This window comes from Ctenopharyngodon idella, chromosome 23, assembly GCF_019924925.1.
Source record: "Ctenopharyngodon idella isolate HZGC_01 chromosome 23, HZGC01, whole genome shotgun sequence".
Taxonomy (NCBI): Eukaryota; Metazoa; Chordata; class Actinopteri; order Cypriniformes; family Xenocyprididae; genus Ctenopharyngodon; species Ctenopharyngodon idella.
In genome coordinates this window covers 16370856-16397118 of record NC_067242.1, presented here as the reverse complement: position 1 = coordinate 16397118, position 26263 = coordinate 16370856, and the positions used below count along the sequence as shown (strand labels likewise).

Here is a 26263-nt window from a genome sequence, read left to right as displayed (position 1 = left end):
ATGTTTTGTTGTTGGATGCAAGAGTGAACATAACAGTCTTCATTTACTGACATCTGAGCCGCTGAACGCAGTGGATTAGCTTTATTTTTGAAGGGAATGCACCACAGATCTAATATACACATACGATTTCTGTAACGTTGCCTGCTATTTACGTTCACAGACATAACTGACTGTGTTTATGTTAACTGTGTGTGTTTTTGACAGAACCTTGTGTGTATTTGACAGTTTAAACAAAACAAAAAATTGTGAAGGAGAAGTTACTCACGAGACTTGACATCTGACAGCCAGCTGTCTGTGTGTGTGTGCTTCAGATAAGTGCGCTCAGAAAACGATCCATTAGATCATGTTTAAACTGATATAGCTTTAAAACGCGCGGAAATAATAAACTTTAATGATGAAAGAAGAACTATGCTATCCGTGAGAGTGATCGCGATATAGATGATAATCAAAATCAAGCAGAAGTCTTGTTAATATTTGGCAGAGAATCCGATTGAGGCAGGAATTGTGATCGTAGTGAGGAGGCGGGGCACAACAGCTCATTTGCATTTAAAGGCACATGCACGAAAACAGCCTGTTCTTGACTGTAGTCAGACTGAAATGGGTATTTACAACGTGGATTTATAAATGTTCTGTGAGGTATTTTAAGCTGAAACTTCACAGACACATTCTGGGGACACCTGAGACTTAAATTACATCTTGTAAAAATGGGCATAATAGGTCTCCTTTAATGTGTCATTTCAATAAGAATTTATAGGAGAGTAAAAAAAAAATCCCCACGCACATTTTGTATCGGGATCAAACTTTTTACGCAAATTCGCTGTGATGACCAATGGAAAGCTGCTTGGTTTGAAAAGTGACTTATGTTAGAGGTGCTTCGTGCAACTATCCAATCTACCCAACATTTTCGTTTGAGAAGCAACTTGCAACGCAACTGTTTTATGCCAACTTTAACTGACCGGAACTACTTTCAAGTTTTTTGTATCACACTACAGACTCGCTCTAGCTTGTTTCATACAAATGCGACTGGAGCCATCTTGCAACTTGCGATTATTGATTGTAGTGAAATGACCTCAGTGCATTTCAGTATTAATATTACTGTAATATTAGTGTAGTGTTCATCTTGGACTATAATTTTAGCGTATAATAGAAGTGATCATTTTTGAATAATGTACTTCTGACTGTACATTTTCCCATAATAGGCTGATTGAATAAGTACTTCTATGGATTTCTAAGTAGACACTTGAACTGGTGAAGAAACTGCCTTTCTCTCCATCTTTTCTTATAAAATTCAGTGAACTCTAAGTAATGTGAGGTGCCATGGGATCACTTCATCCTAAAATCCCAATGTTACAGTTCTCTGACCTCTTCAATAATTAAATCAAACCCTTAAATATACATATAGAATTTAATTCCCTTTGACACCATTCCTGATAAAATATGTAAGAATACACTGAATTTGACAGCATATGCAGTGAAGGGAGAACCTGAGCAGCGCTTTAGAATGACAGAATTTGCCCTATGCCATCAATTTTACAAATATAACATCATAAGCCTTCATATATCACTAAAGAAACAAGTCATGTGGTGAACCAGAAGACAGGATTTGCACTTAACAGAGCTGTTAACGGGACTGAAAGGTCAAGTTTTCCCACAAGACTAACCCTTCAGTTTCATTTCATAGCTGTCTCCTTACTGTTGAAGTAAATCTGACGAGGAGCCCAACTGTCATTCAACTAAATAAAAATTCATATTATACAGCACAGAGCAGGATTATATATTGAGGCATACTCTATTGGAATACTGCATTAGATCACCGATACTTGAAAAATCAAGTAGATACACAGTGAAATTCAAACACGATGAGACTCGACTGGAAAGAAGCTCTAATACTCTCCCACCCTCTTCATTCATACATTGTACATACTTGAGTGACCCTTAAAAGGGCAACATTTTTCAGGAAATTTCACCTTGGGTCTCAACAAAGCCATAGAGAATCCATTGCAATCAAGCAGTAAATCTAAAAAGAAATTGTGTAGGGATTCCCAAGTAAAGGTTCTCCAAAGTCATTTCAAACACTGCTATTTTAAATGGGTCACAAAAAATCATATAAAAAGCATTATTAAAAAAATATCAAAAAGGTACAAGTAGACAAGTTTCAAGAGGCTAAAAGGAAATCTTAAATGTACTGGTTCTGAACTTCCAAAGTCTAAAAAGAGCTAATTACACAAAGCTTAAAAACTAGCTGTCAAGTTTATGATTAATAGGGGAGACTGAAGCACACTTTTTACTCCAGTGAATACTTCTCTATTATTAAAAGTCAATTTCAAAGTCTTGGCTACATTTACTTGACCATTTTTGCTTATAAAAAAAAACACTGTGTAATCTCCAACATTTGTGTAATTGATTTGTCTCAAAACCTCAGAGTTACTGAGATAAAGCCCTTGTGACAAGTGGAAGCTGGGTTGGAAAAAAAGTGAAGTCAAAATCAAGTGCAGGGACTAGCAGTGGAAAGTAGTCCAGCAGCTCAAACTTTTTTTAATGATCTCTCCTGGCTCTTCAGAAAAGGCAATTGGCTAAAACGTGGGGAGGGTCCACCTGCTGGGAAAGTGTCGCTCTGCTTTTAAATGGAAATGCAACTTGCTGTCGCTCATACGAGCACATACACTGGGTTAACGTTCAAAAGCGAGCCAACCAAGTTGCCAAACATATACAGCGGGTTTGAAAAATATGGGATCACACTGAAAATGTAAATCTGGAAATAAACATTATAAGGTTATATAAATAAGATGTTAAATAAGAAGTTATATAAACATGCCCCTTTACAAAGTCTTGATTTTGTTTTTGAGGTCTAATAGAAAAGGTTTTCATGCTTGAATGTTTTAAAAAAAAAAAACTTATTTTTTTCACATATTTTATATTATTGCAGCACCTCTCCTCCCAGTCTGTCAGCAATGCCCTGGGTTGCATTTTCCGCACAATGATGTAACTTGCTGATTAACTACCATAGTACAATGCATCGTTGAAGAAATCGAGCTAGTCACGACCATTTCCCAAAACCATATTGTTGCAAATTTGTCGTTCAACCACGTTGGTCACGGAGGTGGTTGAGCAATATGAATTCATGAATCCGTTTGATATTGAATTAATGCCAGAATTTTTGCTATAAATCTGATGACTAATTCTTATTTTTCTCAGTTTTGCTTTTTTTTTTTTTTTTTTTTTTTACCATATTCAATCATAGGCTCCATCTAGAGCATGTATGCATGTGCACTATTCAAAAACGGTGCTTTAAATCTCTTGACAAACTAAAAAACGTAAATAAAATTTGTATATTCAAAACTTGTATTCGAAATAAAAGATATAGATTGTACTAAATGCTAGCTTGCTTATTTTGCTCAAGATAAAGGATTTATTAAGTCCACGTCATGCAAACAAGAAACTATGTTTCTAACCACAGGTTGAGCGAGAACTGTTAATTCAACCACACAAGTTTGCGATGATGTTTGTGAATGTTCATTGAATCTACGGTTTCGGGAAACACAAATGAACTATGTTGATAATGACAGAAACTGTGTTTTCCATAGTTGGCGAACAATCACTCAAACTTTCACTGTTGTTAGTTTCACTCAAACTATCCTTGTTCACATTACTTAAAATCTCATGTAACTACATGAACTTAATTTAACTGAGTTGTTTCTACTAAAAATTAGTATTGTCTGCTTTACTTAAGTGTTTGTTCAGTCAACTTAACATTGCTGAGTGAAACATACAAATTAATGTTGACATAACTAATTGGGCAGTGGATCCGTAGTTCCCAGCATGCTTTGCAAGGGACTGCATTAGGAGAGTAAACTTAGGAATTGAAGTGTTATTTTATGTGTTTTTCAGTAAAGGGAAATATGTTGTTAGTTTATGTTAGTGTTTAATGTTCAGTTATGTTGGACATTTAGAGGAGTTTCTGTAATGCATTATGCAGGAGAGTGGCATCTGTGTTTAGGCTGTAAGCACTCATATACACGTTTATAGGACGGATTCCCTGCTCTCAATTACATTGAGTTTGTTCAAGGAGTAGTGCATTATGTAGTGCAAATAGCTAATTTAATAAGATAAATTAAGTCAATAATTGTGTTCACCTTACGTAATAAACTTTTATAAATTTAACATAACATTATTAAGTACACTGCAATATAAATATTATGTAACAGTGACAAATTCAAATGATTTGTAGTTACTCTAAGAAATTTTGTCAGCTTTACTTGAATTTCTTTTGTTTATACAACTAAATTGTTATTTGTACAAATTACTCAATATAGATGCATGAAACTACTTGTCACTGCTTTTTTAAGTAAATCCAACAATTCATTTTTTGAGTGGCTTTTGGAAAATGCACCCATGTTTAGTTTGCGTTTCTGTGAAGCCTCTCCTTCTGCAATGTGCTCTGATTGGTCGGCTGGACCAGTGTGTTGTGATTGGTCAACTGCTTTAAGCATGTTTGGGAAATGTCACACCCATAATCATGAGTTTCAGCACATTACTAACGCAACTCAACCAGGCCTTGTCTCTTTTTTTTTTTTTTTTTTTTGGTTTTGCCTTGGGTGGGAACTGTTTAAATGAGGAATACTGTGATATGTATGTTCCCGGAAGAAAACTCAAGACTCCAGTCGAGCCGTTTTAGGGAGTTCAGAAACAGTGCTTACTGATATAGAAAATAACCCCTTTTAGACTTTAACTTTGCAGAACTTTTTCATGTTCAAACAACAACATTACACATTAAAGAAAGTTGAAAATGTAAAAAAAAAAAAAAAAAAAAGCATAATAGGCCCTCTTTAATGCTGATAATGTAATTTGCATTGGAAAAAAAATTATCTCAGACTTTTTGGCCCCACTGTATCTGGGGAAAAACAGCTTTAGTTCAATAAGGACATTGCAAACCATTGATTCCCTCTTTGATTTCCAATTTCTGCAGCGTGCACCTAACACAGGTTCTCACTTTTGTGCTTTAACACACTCCCACTCCAACACACTCTGCCTTAAGTATTTAAAGGAATATCCTGTACTGTTGCCCTTTTACGCCTACATCTCAGTACTAGATTGTACATGGCCAACTTTGAAACTTTGTATTGCTCCACTTATGTTATTGTCTCCTTAAAAATCGCTGCTGCAGCATTTCTTGTTTGTAAGTTGCACTGAGTAAAAAGGTCTACCAAATGAATAAATGTTACAGTACTCACTCTCAAAATGCACTCACACATCCTTAATTAGGTCATAAAACAACAATTAAAATGGATGGTTACGACCCTGGAACCTGATTGGTCAAGACAGCATTTTAGCCGTGCTAAAATATACACAGACATAACATTAAACTTTTATAAAAGCAATAAGGCACTTTAGGCTGTGCTATGTTGTAAATATAGTCACAGCTAAAAGGTTTACAGGCACTCTGCGGTGCATTTATTGTAAAGTTAAAAATACTTAATGAAGAGGAATGTAAAGATCGGAAAAATCAAATACAAAAAAGTCAGTAAGCTAGATTTGCAGAAGTTTAAAACTTAACATAAGGGCAAAATGTTAATCTAAACAGCATCACAATTATATACAATAATAATAATAATGCACAATAATAAATATTATTATACAATACCATAATTGTAAGAAAGAAAGAAATGCAGCATTTTCCAAAATAAATGTATAACCAGTCAGAAAAATATGTGCTGAGGAAAACAGCAGGTGGAAATTTTTCAGGGCTTGAAAAAGTGAGAATTTGAGCAAGAGCTGCTCTTTTAAAAAGGTAATTTTTCTCCATTATTTATGCTCCTTCTGAGAGAAATTGTTCATTTGATGCAGCAGACGGCAAATTTTAAATCCAACTCTAAGTGAACTCTAAGATGAGCCATGGGAATTTAAAAGGTTTGCCATGTCACTCACATTAGCACTTTTTGTCTGATATTTTGCATGGCAAGAGCATGTGCATCAGAATCCAGCTTTATATTCATGAAACCACATCAAAGCCTTAAGTACGCTCTCATGTAGGTGTTCTTTTGTTCTTTCTTTTTTCATCTTTTCTTTTTGCCCAAAGTCCTTCAATCATTTCAATCACCTTCTCTGCAACAGAGCACTCTATTTTTAAAGTCCTGCAGACGGTCGCTGGCTATTGCCTCCCGCAGCGCTTTGAAAAACCCTAGGTAATGTGCCATGTTGTGCAGCATGAGTAAAACACCACCAAGCAGCTCGTTGGTCACCAATAAATGATGAACATACGCTCTCATGTGCTTTTTACAGCAGTAGCAGCCACAGCCCTCCACAAGTGGGCGGAAATCATCTTGGTACCTGAAAGTCAAACACAGTGTTATGGGGCTAATTTTCACACCAGGGTATCTGCACGTTTAGGGATTTTAAAGGACTTTTACGTGTTTTTAATGCAGTATGAAAATAAATTTAAGGACAAATCTGCAATGCAACAAAACATTAAAAAATATATATTTTTAAAAGGGATACATAGCTTCAAATGTGATCAACCAATATGTACAACTGGTGATTATGAGTGAAAGATAAAATAATAAAAATCATAAAATTGTCTATTGATGACATTATGTGATATCTTATGTGATATCACAGATGTTCTGCAGGTTAAGTATTTTTAAATAATCAATGCATGCTTTCCACAAAGTAAATAGAAGTGTAAATATACCAATACTTTTTCTATGTGTAAATATAGTGTAAATATACCAATACAATTCCTATCACATACCAGATTGAAAAGGCATTTATTTTCAATAAAAATTAAGAAAATATTTGAAAAGTGGAAATAAATTGCCTAACGAGTGTTTAATAATAAAGTATTTATTGGGTATGGTTAGGGGCAGGTATAGGGTGGGCTGCATTGTCCCAATAAGGTGGCATCTATTTAATAATTGCTTGTTTGTTTTTTTAATAACAAAAAAAGTTATATTTTTGGCAAATGTTAAGGCCCTTTCACACCAAAAGTGAAATGAAAAAGCCTCAGGCTGAAAGAAATGTATATTTACGCCTGTACAGTAGAGGGCGCAGCTCAAACAAACCTTTCAGCTGTGCTGCCATCTAAAGTAGTTTTTGCTTATTAGTATGTTTGAATTAGATCATTGAAGGTCAGCAGCAAAGACATTGGTTAATAAAGTGAGATTAAATACATAAAGTATATTTGTGTAATTTAATATAGTTAATTATTACAGGTTTGTGTAAAATTCTGAAATTGCATTTCACTGTTTTTATTCATTTTGAGGAATACTGAATGTTTTCATGCGATTCAGATAAGTAAATGAATGTTCACATTTAGACTAGAACTACAATAACCATCATGTTTACACAGCGCACACAACACCTCTGCACTTTATTTCTCTCATCATGGGGACAGGAGAGGTGTCAGTCAATAAATGTGAAAAAGTAATTTGCATTGCATATTTAAAAAAGTAACTTAGATATGTTGTAAATTGAAAAAGTAATGCGTTACTTTACTAGTTACTTGGAAAAGTAATCTGATTACATAACTCAAGTTACTTGTAATGTGTTACCCCCAACACTGTTTATAAGTATAAATAGCAACTAAAAAATATTTGCACTTATTGCAAGGAACTGCTACTTTTATATAGTGTAAATAGAATATAGCGCTATTTTCACTTAGTGTAAATAGCATATTGCTAAGAAAATGCTATGTCACTTTGTGTAAATAGAATCTAATAGTAAATAGTAAAGTAAAAGTAATATTTATACTAAATTTTATTCAGTAGAAAAAGTCTTAAGACCTACATGTATATTGTACACTCGCTGATGTATATCGGAGGATTTATAAGGCAGACGTGAGTGTGGGGGTTGGAAAATCCTTTTGTTTAATATCCTTCATCGCTCCTTTGACCACTAATCTGATCTGACTCTAGTGATAGGAGCAATATTATGGAAATGCACTCAGAAGCGAGAATGAATTACTGACATATAACATTTATTTATCCTCATATACAAGCTGAGGAGATTGAGATCATGAAAGATGTGAAAGAAAGCATTAGTAGCCTCATCTGATATGAGCAATGAAAAAATGCACAGCTGTATGAGAGGTGAAAGGGTATGTCCTTGTCTCCCTACTAACACACACACGTACCTTTTATCTTTGAGGTTCATTTCGAAAGGCGTCATATTTTCATCTCCATTCGCATTCAGCTTCTTGACAGCAGGCATCTCTCCGTTGAGTTCCAGCACTGTGCCAAACATGTATACATGATTAAAAATTCATCACAAGACAAAACCTATTACATATACATTTCATGACCAGATAATGAAAGTAGTGCATTTTTCCATGTCTGGTGTGCACATGCCAAGGAAATGTAATTTTCAAATTGAGTGAAATTCTGGTAGCCTAAAGGCAGTGGCGTTTCTATTAGAAGAACACCAGGTCTCATTCACTAATAACTGAATGGATTATATGGATAAGAGCACTTCTCACAAAAAGTTTCGGCTAAATTCATAACACATACAGTATGTACATATATGAATTTTGTTCTCAACATCATTCTAACGTTAATGAATTTGCTGTGTTCTAAATGAGCTATGTTTGTAATTTACATAAAACAGGCCCAAACGTATCCATATAGGCTTTCCGCTCAACCGTTCATCACTCTCAACACGCTCTTGCCTAAGAAGCAATGCCAAGTGTGCCATCCTCAAAAACAGTTCAAACTAAATTAACTTTTTATACAGACCCAGATTATAGACTTCTCTGCTTCAGTATAAAGCACATTTTCATACTCTTTTACTGTATATATACACATGTATAATATTTATTTTGAAAATCTCCTATTTGTTGTTCCTATTTTTTTTTTGTAAATTTAGAATTAATTTTAGTATGAAAGATTAATCATGATTTGTTCTTGAAAGCATTTCTATGCAGATTTCACACATTTGTGCATATGCATGGTTAGTGAATGAAAGATTTCTCAAATTCTAGTGAAAAAAATAAATAGAAAAATAAAATATATTACAATATAATAAAATAATATTATACATTACATCATCTCTTCTCTGATGGAGCATTTACTGGCATGAGGGCGGGACAACCTGTCACTCAGATGACATCACAGCAATAGCAAACCACAATGATCCAATCAATTCCCGATGGACAAAACCAAGTCCCGCCCTACATTTTTTTCTTGTTTGAGAAGCCATTTCACTCAGATATGTCACACTATAGGACAGAAAAGACTACTGCAACTTCAGTTTCATGCTGACTTCAAAAAATTCTTACAGGACATCTAAAGCCACACAGTGCCGCTTGAAAGTTTGTGAACCCCTTGCAGAATCTGTGAAAAATTTTAACAAATAAGAGAGATCATACAAAATGCATGTTATTTTTTATTTAGTACTGTCCTGAGTAAGATATTTGACATAAAAGATGTTTACATATAATTCACAAGGCAAAAAAATAGCTGAAATTATTAAAATGACCTCGTTCAAAAGTTTGTGAACCACTGATTCTTAATACTGTGTGTGGTTACCTGGATGATCTACAACTGTTTGTTTGTTGTGTGATGGTTGTTCATGAGTCCCTTGTTTGTTCTGAGCAGTTAAACTGAGCTCTGTTCTTCAGAAAAATCCTCCAGGTCCTGCAGATTCTTCAGTTTTCCAGCATCTTTTGCATATTTGAACGCTTTACAGCAGTGACTGAATGATTTTGAGATCCATCTTTTCACACTGAGGACAACTGAGGGACTCAAACACAACTATTAAAAAAGGTTCAAACATTCACTGATGCTCCAGAAGGAAACATGGTGCATTAAGACCCGGGAGGTGAAAACTTTTGAACAGGATGAAGAAGTCCAAATTTTTCTTATTTTTCTTTAAATATAAATTTTTTCCATTTAGTACTGCCCTATGGAAGCAACAGAAGATAACAGATCAAGTACAATTTACCTTGATCTTTGAATTCAAAATGTTTTCACCCCCCGGCTCTTAATGCATCATGTTTCCTTCTGGAGCAAAGTTTGAACCTTTTTTAATAGTTGTCCCTGAGTCCCTCAGTTGTCCTCAGTGTGAAAAGATGGATCTCAAAATCATACAGTCACTACTGGAAAGGGCTCAAATATGCAAAAAATGTTTGTATGATCTCTCTTGTTTTATTAAAATTTTTCACATTTTCACAGATTCTGCAAGGGGTTCACAAACTTTCAAGCGGCACAGTATGGCTATAGTCATGGTATCTCAACATGGCAGCCCACATGAGGCTACCCGCTCCATAATTTTAATATACTATTAATATGACTAGAATGCGAGTGATTTTAACCATTTAACCATAAGATTTGAAAAAAAAAAAAAAAAATCAGAAGCACTACTGTGAACCTAAATTTAGGTTTTTTGCTTTAATTGTACATAATCACAGATGCCTTTAATATTCTATGAACAATTAAAATAATTCCAAATTTCTATAAAATATGAACAGTGACATATATGCAAAAAACGTACTTAGAACGTGACGAAGAGAAACCAGTAAAAAGAGAAGAAAATAAGGGAGTAAAGACACACATGAGAGGGAAAGAAGGAAAAATAAGGAAAAAGAGACCACAAAGTGGAGGTTTAGACAGAGATGAGAGGGTGCGAAAGAGAACAAGAGTGGTGTAGATTAAAACATGTGACCTGTACTGACAGAAGGTGGCAGATCAGGGTGAGGCTACGGACAGTCCCCCTGCAGAGCTCTCTAATTGGCTGAGAGGATATCTCTCCCTCTGTAAGCGCCTGTCCTGAACTCGATTACCATCCTAACACATCGATTAGCTTCTTCTTAGAACAGACTGCTGCACACCAAACAGCTCAAATCAATTATTTATGCCCTATAGTGAATTTTTTATCTCTCTTTGTGTGATCCAGATACTTTGTAGACATTCTTTGTAGCTATTCTTACAGAATATGCTTTTGAAAGTAAAATGCAACACAAAATGGTGGATAACCATAATAAGGTTTGACTTCACACATGTTCCTGCTGACAGTGAAGATGGCAAGACGGATTCCCAGGGCTCGGGTTCTGTTCAAAAGGAGCCAATTATTTAATTTGACTGGGGCCTGAACAAACACACTCTGTCTTGAAGACTTTATTCCCTTAAATCAAACTTAATGATCTGAAACAACTAGCAGAAGCACAGCTCCACTTCCACCAAGCCATACTGTGAAAAACAGTCTCACATACAGCTCACTATTCCTGCTGACACTAATCTGGCAGCAAACACTTGAAATACGACCTTATTCATTCATATTATTGAGCTAAACAGCTCATTTATATATTACAAGATGAATCTAAAACAGTCTTTTCTTAAAATTAAAGTTTCAGTGTTTATAATTTAGAAGCCTTGGAAATTTGAGTATCAGATATGATACAGTAGGCTTTACAGGGTTAAGAAAGTGTAAGAAACCTGTAATATCTTTTGAATGGTATAACTATGGGCTTCTGCACACCTGTAGGGGCTGATGTACCTGCCGTCTCAGGGTCAGGATCAATGGTGTAGTCGAAGGAGAGTGCACAGCCCCGCTCCGTCACCTGGAAGGGGAAGACGCTCTCAAACAGGTCGACTCCTGCTTCAGCACAGCTGATGACCTCATCAGGACGGCCAATACCCAACACCAACCTGAAATGGATGGCAAAAGCTTAATGTCAGTGCACTGTATGTCTTTTTAAAAGGAAAAGGGGTTTTTCCCTCCCTCAGGCTTAAAGTACAATATATAAGTCAAATACAAAGCGTTTTTGCATTAATGGGAGTTATTATTAATTAAAGGTTAAATATAAAGGTTAATTAAAGGTCATAGTTGTCTCTGCATGTTAAGCTGAGATAGGAAAAGGTATTTGAACATTGAATAAATTACACACTTCAGCAGTAACAGGTAATTCTAAAGCTTTAGATCTCACAATGCATTTTTTTCTATTGGCTTGGGAATACTTTCTAAGTGTACCTCAGAAAGACAGATTACAGTGAACCCCAGTGATAAATCAAAGCCAAGTTCAGCCCAGGGTAAATCATTAAGTGTTAATACAAAACATGAAGGTTCATTGGAGATGGCTAAAAAGCTATCTCATAAATACATAGACAAACTCATGCAGTGAAACAAGAATTGTTTTTGAGGTTAGTTTGGGAGTTTGGATAGTCGAACTAACAAATGAGGACCACTAACACATTGTGACATCTACAAACAAACAAAAAGACAATTACACACGCGCGCACACATACACACACACGCTACCGTTCAAAAGTTTGGGGTCAGTACGTTTATGCTTTTGAAAGAAGCTACATTTATTTGATCAAAAATACAGTAATATTGTGAAATATTATTAGAATTAAAAATATTCCTGTGATGGCAAAGCTGAATTTTCATCAACCATTAGGCTATTCCAGTCTTTCGTGTCTTCCAGTCTACCAGTTGTGCTGTTTAATACTTTTAAGGAAATCAATATTGTAAAATATTATTAGAATAAAAAAAACATTAATTATTATGTAAACATTAAACATTTTCTACATTAATATATTTTAAAATGCAATTTATATATATATATATATATATATATATATATAACATCATTGTCCACTAATTATAGCATAAATACTGCAGCACAGAAACATCTAAATCTGCACAGAAACATCTAAACATCTGCAGCTCTAAATCTAAATTATGTATCCTGTCGTCCAGCCTGTCTGCCTCACAACCTTCTCCAGCTCCCGTTATTTGTGACCTGAGATACACTCAAGGGAATTGTCGGTTTCTAGCAAGACTGTAAAGCCCAGTGGGAAGCAGCCCTCTTAAGACCCCGCTGAGTCCAAGGACGCTTTCAGATCCACACTGCTTTACTTTCTGCCATTGTCTTGCTGTCTCTGTATGATTCTGTAACCTCCCAGTCAATCTCCAAGAGAGGGAGAACAGAGAAATCAATCATTACAACACTAGGAACATAAGATGAAGTTTTTTCCTGAAACCCCAGCACTTCCAGCTCCACAAAAAGGATGAGATAGTTGTTATGGGCTCCTGGTGGGATAGAGTGTTGCTATGGCTGCTGAGAATCGAGGTGCATAATCAGAGAGTAATAAGATGGGAACGATTTATCCATTCAATCTCTGAGCCTGTGAGGCAGAAATTTCCTTTTTTACCTGGGTTTTTCTTGGGGAAGTTCTGCAGTTGTCGCTCTAATCAGCTGAGACCTCACATCCTGGTCCATGGCAGCAGAATGGAATCCATCCAGGACAAATCCGCCCACAGGACGCTTGGCAGTCTCTCGTGCCGACCGGAGCCTCTCCTCCATAATGTCTCCACCCTCCACAACCCCGAATATCTCTGCATGTTTTAATTCCTGTGAACAAAGACAGCCAGTTTGCAAATATATAGTGATATTTTAGTTTTTAATTTTAGTTTTATTAATAAGCTTTTACACACACACATATACATATTATATATACATGATTTAAAGATTTAAATCCTATTGAACAAGCATTTCACCAGCTGAAGAGGAGACCAAAGGCAGAAGCTCCCCAAAACAAGCAACCATTGAAAATGGCTGAAATATAAAGGCCTGGAAAAGCATTTCAAAGTGTGAAACCAATAGTCTGGTGATGTCTGTGGGTCACAGACTCGCTCAAGTGATTGCTTGCAAGGGGTTTACAACTAAATATTAGCTTTTAAACTTTTACATTTACTTTAAGTTAAACCGTCCTAATACTTATGCTCACATTAGTCAGAGGGATGAAACTCTAAAAGTGCTGTTCTTCTTATTTGGTAAAACATTTTGTGTTGAAACAGCCAATAATAAAATGTGGTATTCTGTACTTCTGCCTCATATTAAAACTTTTAATCATATTGGTAACACTTTACAATAAGGTTCATTAGTTAACATTAGTTAACTACATTGGTTAACATGAAGTAATAATGAACTGCACTTATACAGCATTTATTAATCTTTGTTAATGTTAATTTCAACATTTACTAATACATTATTAAAATCTTGTTAACATTAGTTAATGCACTGTGAACTAACATGAACAAACAATGAACAACTGTATTTTCATGAACTAACGTTAACAAAGATTAGTAAATATAGTAACAAATGTATTGCTCATGGTTAGTTCATGTTAGTTAATACACTAACTAATGTTTAACTAATGAATCTTATTGTAAAGTGTTACTGCTATATTTATAGATGTCTTGACACCACAGCTAACAGAACAATTTTGTCTTTACTGTCCCAATACATATGGAGGGCACTGTATAAATATAAATATACACATACACACACATATATTTTTAGTTTTATGTTAATTTTAGTTTAATTTTTAGTAATTTCATTATGTGCTTTTGTCATTTTATTTATTTACTTATTTTTTTAAATACTGCTATTTAGGTTTAATTTATTTTTATTTTATTTCACTTCTAGTTTTAGTTAGTTATTAATTATTTCCAGTTAATAATTTTAGTGCTTCAACTTAAACGTATTTCAGTTAATTTCCAAGGCAACATTTCTAAAGTTTGTTTAATTTTTCAACTAATATTTATTAACAGAAATGTTTTTAATAATTTTAGTTGACGATAATAACCCTTATACATATGCGCTACATCCTTACTTTTTACTTTCTCATGGCATTGAGATGAACCTTGACCCCCAAAATGGAGTTTCCCACTATTGTGTGCCATATTTGCAATGTAAAGTCAGATTTAATTTAGAAAAAAAAGTTCTGTTTAGAAAAACTATCTTGTAAAAAGTTTCTCGTCTAACTTTATTCTGTGGTTCTCTCTGAGACACTAAAGTTGAGCCCTGAATAGTTTAGAATATGACAAGTGTGGCATTTGCCAGTTTTATTGGAAATGTATCTCTGTTTAGAACTCATGTGTTTTAGTGTACTGACCTGTGTTTTCTGGTGCAACACCAGACATTCATCCAGATGGGCCAGAGTCCTGTCCACTGCTTTACGGACTCTCTTGCGAGAGGTATTGACCTGCCAGGTCTCTCCGTCCGCCATGCTCTGATAGCAGTCCGGCTGGATAGCTGCCTGAATCGCCATGAACCGAGCCGCCGTCAGCTCTATCCTTCCACCGCTGCCCCACACCGACACGGTCTGTTAAATTACACACAAACCATTAAATCAATGACAATTAACAATAAAGGGATGGCATAGCTTTAGAGGACACAGAAGCTCTCTCTCTAAGCCAAAATGGAGCAGTTGAAAACCAATGAGATTTTTCTAAATTGCCCTTTTAGACTATTTGTAATGATTTAATGGAATTTCAGTCCATCTCAGTGACAAAAGAGGTTAAAAACAATCATTCGACACAGTTCACTAACCTTGTTGGTGACGTGACCAGCAGGACTGGTGTTCGCAGAATCATGCAGAGAACAGAAAAGCACAGTATCATGAAGACCTGTGTAGGGAAACCATCAGCTTCATGTTAATTCAATTAAATCTCTTTTACTCACAGTACTAGAAGTTTTGAGATATGGTTGAACTCTTCTTGAAGGTGAAATGTGTAATTTCTGCACCAATAGCATACAGCAAAATAGCAAAAATAAGCTTCAGAGTAATAGCAGACGTCTATTGTAACCAGCACACCTCAAGAAATTACTTCCAATCAAAATAGATGTCATTCATCTAAAATTAATTTAAAACATTTTAAAAGCAATGACTACAATCTCAAAGATACAAATAGTGCCAGTACACAACATATGACAAACTGCAAAATACACTTTTGTTATTCATCCATTTACTGAATACTCAGCAGTGATGGAATGCATGAGAATAGTCCAATGCAATCAGGCAGAACACTTTCATTATGGCAACACTGTTTACTGGCGAAATAAACAACCAAGAGCTCAACTCATTATTCTGAAGATATAAAAATGCATTTACATAGAGATTAGGACAAATTGGGGCACTGATGAGTGTTGTTGATGGCGAAAGTGTACATTTGCATAGCTTGTGCAAACTAATTCCCAACTGTAGATTAGATGAACGTACACAAGGAACGCAAGGAGGAATCTAAATTCGGTGGTACTGTGTGGAAATGAGGTAGGTGAACTTTGGTGACCAATATTATCATTTACAACAATTTTCTTTTTGTAATTATCCAAATGGAGCACTTCAAGTCACCCTTTGAAATGTCTTCACGGTCACACATCTTAATATTGTGAATGCAATTACCTTTCTCATTTCTGGTTGGATTGCTGAAGGCAGTGACTGAAACAGTACGCTTCTTTTCGTTACGGTTGCAAAATGAAAACTGAAAACTAATTTTTCAAAAATGTATCTGTGGCATGCAACCAAGTATGAATACATAATTACTTCTTAACAGTCACTTAGTAGTCAGTGAGAGGAAGAGAATGTGAAAACATGCCTTCAACACTAAAGATTAATACAACAGCCACTGGGAAATTTTGTTTGGTTGAAAGCTAAAAATCAATTCTATTTCATTACATTTTTTATATAATATTAATATAATTTTATTATATTTATTACGACTAAATGTGTTTGGGAAACTGAATGTGAAGAGTGTAATTTCTGGACCACTTGTGGCAGCAAATGGAATTGCAATCTGTTTGTTTGAGCAATAGAAGTGTGCTTGAAACCTGTTTGAAGCTTATTTTTGCAATTTTGCGATATGCTATTGGTGCAGAAATTACACAATTCACTTTCAATAAGAGTTCAACCATATCTCAAAACTTCTAGTACTGTGAGTAAAGGAGATTTAAGTCTTTCTGTATAAAGTCACCATCAAACGAAGTTTTATTTTTTCTTCCCTATTGTGACGTATATCTGAGTGAAATGGCTTCTCAAACAAGAAAAAAAAAAAAAAAAAAAAAAATGTAGGACAGGACTTGGTTTTGTCCACTGGGAATTGATTGGATCGTTGTGGTTTGCTATTGCTGTGATCTCATGTGAGTCACAGGTTGTCCCGCCCTCTTTGACTTTTTAATGATCTTGAACAAACTACTAAAGTGATAGTCTGGGTGCTTCTCAATTGGAAGGCTGCGTCCCAGTAAGGCCAATTCATTAAGCTCCGTCAAAGGACGTCTCAATTTAAAGGATCCTTTGAAGGCAGTTTTTGTTTCACATCCTTCGTTTGGCCTGTTTTGAAGGATGCATCAAGTGTATCCTTCGCGTCCTCCAATCACCCACAATCCCTTGCACACATTCTAGTTCACAAAAAAGAACTAGGAGGAAATTAATTGGCATTGAGCTGATTAATCCCATAATGCTAAACTGTGCATAATGTAAACCACTGGGAGACTACAGATGGTTGTCATTACCTGTACATTACCAGAAAGGCAGTTAACATAATGGATTTTAATATCAAGTATTTTGTTCAAATTATAATTTTTATAGTATTTTCACATCGTGACAATGGGAACGGGAACACGTGTGATGTAGCCATGTGCACACTTACTAGACCATCTCTTTCAAGAGTTTAATGCTAAGGAAGACTCTAGCCTACAAGACTCTGAAGGACTGGACTAGGAAGGACACAGCCTCACTAGGATGCAGCCTCTTGAGTAGATTACCATTCATCTCAATTGCAGTTGCTGGACCCACCTGAATTATGTGATTTGAAATCTGCCATCTTTGGCATGGGACCACAAAAGTTTTCAATTCAGTCAATTGCCTGAGCTGTAAATGCCATGTGACTATTCATTTCAGAACCACGAAAAAACGTTATATGGACAACAGTGGAACTGGCTGATGGCACCACAATAGCCCCAAATTATTCTTCAACATCTATCCACAGATGTGGCATAAAAAATAGCCGACAGGAATAATAAGTCCATTTCACACTTATACGAGCCATTTCCAAAGAAAAAAAAAAAAAACCCAAAAAAACCAGCCATCACTACTTTTTAGTATTGTCACGATAGTGGAATTTCTAACTTTAATACGATACCTTGAAAAATATCGATATTCGATAGCATTTTCAATATCACAGGGAAAACTGCCATACAGGTATTTTTATTATCATCCCATCATATCCCATCAAGCAGTCAGTAATAAAATTAGAACAAATAAACAAATTGCAAACGATAGCACAAATAGATAGATTAGAATAAAGAGACAAATGAAATAAACATGGCTTTAAGTTTTTCAGGTGGGTCTAACAGGCTATATTCAAGTGCAGTACGCCATGAAAAACAACTTAACTTGGTACTCGCGAGCTGTTTGAGAGGTGCCTTTATGTGCACACCACTTACATAGATACTTTTGGTGTGAGTGCGAAACCTGCAGGAATTAGTAAAATTATGCACGATACAAGCACTATTCAACTGGAGCAAATGAAACAAGTGAGTGACAGGAGGCGGGTGTGTGGCAAACTGTAAATTCACAGTTGGAGAGAAGAGAGGGTGAGAAAGTACAGCTGGTATTGGTGTATCGATACTGCAGAAAAGCAGTATTGGAACCGCTTCAGATATTTCAGTAGAAACATATCGAAATATCGATATTTTTGACAACACTAGTACTTATGAGACATTAGTAATATATATGTTGCTTAGTGTTGTGATTAAACAGGTTTTAATTGCCATCAAGGGAAGAAGATGCTTTTATAACCAAATGGCCAGCAGAGGCTAAAGAGCCAAGATAAAGCAACCAAAACTTGATCCCTTGGGCTACTTACCTAATAAATGTGAAATGTTTAAAGAAAGACATTTTGATTGCTATCAGCACAAACTGAGATATTATTACAGACACACTAACCTATGGAAGCTTGTTTCCACCACAGAATAAAAAATTAAAGATAACTGACTTTTTATCTCAAAATTCTGACTTTTTTTCCCCTCGCAATATCGAGTTTCTCACAATTCTGAAAAAAAGTCAGAAAAGCAAAGATATAAACTCGCAATTACGATTTATAAAGTTCAAATTGCAACAAAAACTGCAATTGAGAAAAAAAGACCAAATTGTGAGATATAAACTTGCAATTATGAGAAATAATGTCAGAATTGTCAGATAAAGTCACAATTATCTTTTTTATTTTTTTTATCATGTGGCAAAAACAAGCTTCCATACAACCTACCATCTTTTAAACCAAGAGAAAGCGAATAACAAAAAAGTTAGTAAAAGAGTGAACTACTTACCTGCAAACTTTCTGACACCCTCTTTGAATTCCTCCAGAACCTCTTGATGCTCTGCACTGAAAAAGAAAAAGTACTGAAAAACTGAAACTACAGAAAATTTTCAGAGAACAAATCACACCGTTTCAATATGTGAAAAAATATTTGCAGAACTTAAAGCTAGATTCATCCATACAATAATTCAACAATAATATTTCTTTTTTAAAATCACATAACGGTTTTCAGAAACTCAAGGTTGCTTTACAGATGGCAAGAAAAATAAATCATTACTCTCATAGTCTTCCATCCACTGTGAAGATTCAAGTTGTCACAACATCAAATGTTGTGAACCGAACCCAGATCTGTCAGCAAAATATGCCATTTTACAGATCCATATGTTTGGCTGAAAAGAAATCTATTTGCCAAATATTCAGTGAATCCCTGACCTTGAATGTATAACTACAATCTTACAGGCTATCCACAGACACTTGTGTGACTGATGGCAGGTCGCTTAAAGTGTGTAATGTGTCCTGGGTCAGATGGGGAACAGTTGCACAGCGAGTGTACAGGAGACAGCCGGGCAACTCTAGTGAGTGCTGCCCTGATTTTCCCAGTCCAGTCAAAACCCCCAGGCGACATCCCTGTACCACTCGTGACAGTTCCAGTTTCATCCTACTTGTGGAGCTGTAGTTTCCTAATGTGGAGGTTTCTCAGATCTAGAGAGAGAGGAAAGGACAGCTCATCAACTGCAGAAACAATACGTTCAACCTCGTTATTCTCTCATTTTTCAGAGGGATACAGTGCTTAACATGCAAATATGAACATATGAATGAAATATATTAGACATTACTGTCTAGTTTTCATACTTGAATGTAATTTCCAATATAAAATCAAGCAAGTTCACTACACAGCGAGTACAGTACGCCGCAATAACTTGTTAGCAGTGAATATTAAAAATGTCATATGCGACAATTACTAAAACGCTGTAACAGCTTCTCAAGCTTACCAATTTGCTCTTAGCTGCTTCAGAAAGCAGAACATGTGAGAAGAACTGCAAGTCGCAGAAATATTCCGTAGCGCTTTGACTTGCGTCTCACATTTACGACGTCATAACATTTCTACGGCAGAGAGCTGTTCATTTCATGTGACTGCATAATTGGATGGGTAATTTATTTATTTGATCAATTTAATTATTTTATTAAGGGTTTCTTTTGCATATTGTTTATTGTATTCTCTGCTTAAGTCCTGAAAGAGAGCTCGTAAAACAGAACGCATTCAGATCAGGGTTATTATAGTTAACTAAAGCTAAAATAAAATCATTAAAAACACACATTTTAGTTGCTTGAAAACAAACGTTAACTAAATAAATAAAAATAAAAATAAATCAAATGTATTATTGTGTACATATAAGCAGCTTCATTAATATGTTATTTTTTTTTATAAAAGATAAAATCTTATTTGTATTATATAAACACGTTGTAATTAAGATGAACGTATAATATTTAAATACGCTACTTTATTTGGCCGAAGTTGCTTCATTCATGTGTATGGTAACTGACGTAACAACTGTTTCCATGGTTTCAAAGTAGACGCTTCAGGCCTAATCAGTTCTTGTTGGGATAAGTAGTTCTTTTTAGGCACCAACTCATGCTACGTCACTTTGCGCAAACTACAAATCCCACAATTCCATTGCTGCGTGAAAAGTTTCTGACTGAAGTACATGTTTTGATGAAGCTAAATTTTGTATAACCCATACTGTAAATTGCTGCTATATATACTTTGCAAACATGTGAAAATATATTATATTATCTTACAATCCAAATGCATGCCCATGTACAAGCGACCATGGCATCTCCCATACACAGACCGGATATTTTTCGTTGGAAAACAACAAAGACTAAAACACCAGGCAGTAATAAGGCGAGTAAAACCCGCTTCATTTTTGCTCACTCAGTTCTTCACATATTTATCTTCGTAGTGGTGTTTCCCTTTTTACAATATTCAGCCAGAGGTATTAATCTAAATAAATGTCACACTCGGGTTAGCTTTGGTCATGCACATTGGTTATTAATAATGAATGAATGGATTTGTGACTCAGCAGAAGAATTTAGCTCAAATGTGCAATGCAAACCTGCAATAGAGCCAGTTTAAGGTGAGACGACATATTTAGTCAGGGATTAGATGTGTCAGGCCAGTGTGACAAAATATTCAATTTATGTCAACTTCAGGCATCAACAAGGCTGGAGACCTCTTGCTTTAAATTCAGTTATCAGCTTATGACTGTAGAGAAGCCAGTAATACATTTTAGATGACTCAGTCTATTTTTGAATTGAAGCAATGGGCAGAGCTGAATTCATATCTCATATTGCAGGTGCAGCTGAATGAGAATGACATAAAACAGTGGGTGAAGGTAAGTACATTTCAAACATCTGAATACATGTCATGCGAAAAAATAATGTGTATGTCATCCCTTGTGAAAAAGAAGTGTGCTTAATTATTTTCAATGTGGACTTATAGTGTACTTGCAGATAATATAATATTAAGGAAGTAATCACTTAAATGCATTGTTCACCCAAAAATAAAGATTCTGTCATCATTTACTAGTACTCATCCTCAAGTTGCTCCAAGCCTGTATGAGTTTCTTTCTTCTGCTGAGCACAAAAGAACATATTTTGAAGAATATGGTTAACCAAACAGTCGATGGGCCCCACTGACTTTTTTTCCCCAATACTATGAAAGTCAATGGGGCCCATCAACTGTTTGGTTACCGACATTCTTAAAAATATCTTCTTTTGTGTTCAGCAGAAGAAAGAAATTCATATAAGTTTGGAACAACTTGAGGGTGAATAAATGACAGAACTATCCCTTTAAATGTACTTAAATAGGATGCACTTTCATGACTATATTTATTAACATACCTAAGTACACTTTAAAAGCGCACACTGTAATATTTTTGTTTAATTGCAATGAACATTCTGAAAGTGTCCGAAAGCATTGTTGTCCTTTGCTATTGTTGCGATCTCATGATTCCGCCCTCATGCCAGTAAAAACGTCATCAGAGAAGAGAAGATATGTCGCTGCAAGAGGGAGAGGAAGTTAATTGGATTAAAGATTATGGTGACTTATAGTATATTATTTTTGTAATAAGTACTCTCTTTTTTTTAAAGTATGCTAAAGTGTACTTCTTTTTCACAAGAAATGAAGTGTCTGTGTATATATATATATATATATATATATATATATATTTTCCTAATTAAAATTTCTGTTTCTCCTCAGAGGGTGGAGATGGCTTCAGAGTTCGCTGTAGCTGAGGTGTTTTCCATGAAGAAACCACATGGTGGTAAAAGTATGGCACTGCAGAGCGTTGAACAGCTACAGGATCATGATGATGCGTACAGTGAAGGTAGTCTTGAACTAATTAATATTCAGCACTTAATGCATATGCAGATTTTTAAAATCAGAACCATACTGATGTGTCCTTATTCTTGTATTCCACAGCTCAGTCTATTCTAAGTGAATGGATGAACCAGAAGTTACGTCTGGAGCTTGAAATGGATGATGACGAGGAGGAAGAGGAGATGAGTTCCAGTAAAAAGGATGACTCAGAATCCAAACAACTTGTTAAGGCCAAACAACCTAGTTATAATAACTTTGATGGTACAAATGAACAAATTACCTGGCTAGTTTTCCTTTAAGTTTACCTTAAAGATCCCATGAAATCTAAACCAGTGTTATATTAGTATTAGTTATTTACTACTATAGTATTTATTAAAAATGTGAATTGGCTTTTTTTTTATATTTTCAGTTTTCAGAAATTTCTTAGGTTCTTTTGTCATTTTTATTATATATTTATATATATACAGTATATGGGTCAATGACGTGACGGGTCATTTTTTTGTCCAGAGACCTTAATAATAATAAAAAAACAAAGATATGACATCCAAAGTACGTAAGGTAGTACAACTAGATCTCTTTTATTGAATCCCAAAGGTTTTAGTTATATTTTACTACATTCTGAAGTGTCAAAAGGTCATTCGGTTTAACCTTCCAAAGGCCAATACAGCCATTTCATTTGTGTTTAAAATATTTAAAAATGTAATAAATGTATATTTTTATTCTGGTATGATTTTATAACATCATATATCAACATAGTGCAAAATAGTATTAAAATTATGTGTAGAAGTCGTTGCTTTGTTATGAGAAAGAATGTCCTGAAAAATGAATTCATTTATGTCATTTGGAGTAACCAATATAAAGGGACCATTTTGGATCAAGTCATGTGGTCAGTATCATGTGACAGGATGTGGCATCATTCAGACACATGGTCATGAAGCAAAGTAACTAACTCTCTTTTAACTATTTGAAAAATTCTCGTTTCACTCGCTCATACGCATGTCCCGAAACATCAGGTCATTCGGTACAACCGCTATAAAACATGGAAAATGTTGTAATATTTTAAAAACTTGTACTAAATATAAAATGTTTGATTGTCCCTTTGTTAGATAGCTAGATATCAGCCTGTTAGCATTGTTTGAAAATATCATCATTCGGTATAGCCAAAAGTGTCATTCGGTAAAACCGAAATTTTGGTTAAACTGAATGACTTTTCTGGTGACAAATTTTGTCCATATTGTAAAAAATGACAAAAGCAGTGTTAATTGATTATAAAAACCACATAATCTCATTGTTAACACTTCATAAATCTTCAAAATTAATCATATCTCCATTGTTTTTTAAAAACCTTATTCGTCAATGACCCGTATATACAGTATATATACATACTGTATATATATATATATATAGCTGTAATTTGCTTTTTATTTCAGTTTTAGCAATTTTAGTAACATTTCTAATTTTCATTTACGTATTTTGAGTTTAAGTTTTGCATCTAAAATTTGTATTTTATTTCAGTTTTATTTCAATTACAGAAAACAATTTTTTCATAGTTAATAATAATTTAATACTAAACTGAAGTTTCTCTTTTTGTTTTTTAGACATGTACTTTCACCTAGAGCAGGAAGAGGACAACTCTGTAGTGCACAATTTCCTCCAGGACCTGATGGAAACCGAGGTGTTGGACTTTGGAATACTGGAGAACCTCAAAGTAGACTCTGACCTGAGTAAGAAGAAATGGAGGGACCCTAGCATCACTATGGAGGTGCGTCACAAGCAGGTAAAGGAGAACCGCATGCGCAGAGATGCAGAGCTTGACAAACTGCGTAAAGAGAAAGAGACGCTAAGGGAGGCACGAGAGGAAGCGTGGCAACTGGAACAGGAGAAGCAGAGAAAGAAGAGACAGCAGGCACGCAGACAGGAAGAACTGATACAGCAGGAGATGATTCGCTTGCGTAGAGAGATGGAGGAGAAGAGGAGTGTGGAGCAGCTTGCACGAAACATGTACGACAATCACAAATGTATTTGGACACTCGAGCCAGCATTAAAAATGTATAAATGTCAAAATATCAAACAAAGTGGCATCTGCAGACTAATGGTGCTAAACCTTTTCTCACAACTAACTTCACTTCTCATCTTTACTGCTCAAGGTGATTTTTAGTGGTTGTATGAAGTCAGTTCCCCTTCATACCAGGGCCTGTACAAAGGACCAAGGGGCACAAATGTCCCAGTATATTCACTGCAGTTGTTCTATAATATATGCATGGTTATTTAACTTGGTATTTTTCTCAATTGCGGTTTTAGGACAAGGCCGTTGGTTAAAAGTATCCTAGTTAGAAGGATCTGGTCGTACATTTAATGAGGATAAATTTCTATATTTCTCACCGCTTGGAGCCCCTCAGAATTTGAAGCTAACCAGAAAGAGTCTAAATACATTTGTCTGCAATTAAAGTGCAGTATTATAGTTTAAAACCTAACATATTTTTGTGAAATATTTTTGATGTTTTTTCTTGAAGAGTGTGTTTGTCCTATTTTTTTAAAATAAATGTCACTAATGAAATGACATGAATACATTTTTAAGTGCGTTTTAAGTGTCCAGACACTTTTTGGGGCCACTGTATATCATTTTCCAATTTAAATGGCATTTAAATTTTTGAAAAGATGATTGCATGACATTTTAATTTCAATCTTATACAGGGAGAGGGAAAAGCTTCAGAAACAAAGGGCCACTAAGAGCTCCGTCATTCCAAAATGTTATAATTCCACACAGAAGAAACAGAACAAAGACCTTCAACTTAAGCTGAAGAACCTGGAAGCCAAAGTTCACCTTCTCAATTTGCAGGTTAGAAGATATTACAGTTTAATTATATTGTATGCAATGAATACTTTTTTGGGTAGCACTTTATTTTACAGTTCTATTCCACATTGACATACTATTTACTTATTATAGTAATTATAATAACTAGGTAATAACTAGCTACTGAACCTACCCATAAATCTAACCTTAACCCGTGTACTTACCTTGTATTGCCCACTACTTTATAAGTACACTGTAAGTGCAAGTAAGTGCACGTACTGTAAAATAAAGTGCAACCGTTTTTTGATTGGTTGCATATATGTTTTAGTGCATTCACAGGCATTTTACAGCATGGTACTCTGTGATAATGGAGAGGAGGGTACGCATGGGCAAGGCAGCGGCGCTGTGTGATTGGAGGAGGCAGCTTAGGGCATGGCGGGCATGGCGGGCTCTTGTTTGGGCCAGAAGAGAGGAGAAAGAGGCTGAAAAGACTGAAGAAGAGCTCAGACAGGAGCACAGGCAGGAGAACTCAATTTATAAAAGCCTGTAACTGTGAACATAGGGCTTGATAAACATTTGAAAGAAGGCAAATGCTCTTTAACTAAACGATTAGACTAAAAGAGCATGTTAATTGCTTAATTAAAGGCTAATTAAAAGTGTTCATTCATCTTGGCAGCATTGGCAGTCAGGTTTTAAGTCATATCTGTCATTCCCACAGGCGCTGTCAGCAGGCGGTGGAGAGTGACCGCAGGAGGCTTTTGAGGCGCTGCCTCAGTGAGTGGCGTGTGTGGTGTCAGGTGGAACGTCATCGCAAGGAGCTTCTCCAACAACAAGAAGAAACCCGACGTAAAATGGCTGCCTTGATCAGTGCGGCTGCTTCTGGGAAACTAGGGGCAGAAAAATCTCCACAAATTACCAACCCACCTGAAACACTCAGTCTTACAGAACACATCAGCCATCAGGTGAGGACATGCACTGTAATATTTTTCTATTCT

General features: G+C 35.4%; 2 protein-coding genes across 5 annotated transcripts in view; one reads left to right on the top strand and one right to left on the bottom strand.

Annotated features, from left to right (window-relative positions):
• Positions 1-4873: 4873 nt before the first annotated feature.
• On the bottom strand, positions 4874-20212 carry qtrt2 (queuine tRNA-ribosyltransferase accessory subunit 2). 2 transcript variants are annotated; one of them, XM_051882505.1, is made up of 9 exons: positions 20085-20212; positions 19550-19794; positions 19103-19158; positions 15329-15405; positions 14892-15101; positions 13146-13345; positions 11467-11636; positions 8129-8225; positions 4874-6327 (listed from the first exon to the last, which is right to left on the bottom strand). In XM_051882505.1, the coding sequence occupies exons 2-9, from the start codon at positions 19747-19749 to the stop codon at positions 6090-6092; spliced, it is 1248 nt and encodes a 415-aa protein (XP_051738465.1). In that variant the 5' UTR covers positions 19750-19794; positions 20085-20212; the 3' UTR covers positions 4874-6089. The 2 variants fall into 2 exon arrangements, with proteins under 2 accessions (XP_051738465.1, XP_051738467.1); XM_051882507.1 differs by having other exon boundaries at positions 11485-11636.
• The window catches only part of ccdc191 (coiled-coil domain containing 191), a 22837-nt gene continuing 8133 nt past the window's right edge, over positions 11560-26263 (top strand). The window contains exons 1-8 of one of the 3 annotated variants that reach the window (XM_051882496.1): positions 11560-11661; positions 21450-21488; positions 22355-22481; positions 22577-22735; positions 24073-24475; positions 25169-25313; positions 25597-25787; positions 25987-26230. In XM_051882496.1, coding sequence (XP_051738456.1) covers positions 22364-22481; positions 22577-22735; positions 24073-24475; positions 25169-25313; positions 25597-25787; positions 25987-26230 — 1260 coding nt within the window. In that variant the 5' untranslated portion in view covers positions 11560-11661; positions 21450-21488; positions 22355-22363. The other 2 variants (XM_051882495.1, XM_051882494.1) reach the window with 2 other exon arrangements.

Coding starts and splice junctions, on each gene's coding strand:
- qtrt2 (XM_051882505.1), bottom strand. CDS start 19,749: ATGAAACTGGAACTGTCACGAGTGGTACAGGGATGTCGCCTGGGGGTT. Junction 8,226..11,466: donor AGGTACATCAGCCCCTACAG/GTGTGCAGAAGC, acceptor TGTTTGGCACAG/TGCTGGAACTCAACGGAGAG. Junction 6,328..8,128: donor ATGAACCTCAAAGATAAAAG/GTACGTGTGTGT, acceptor TTTGACTTTCAG/GTACCAAGATGATTTCCGCC.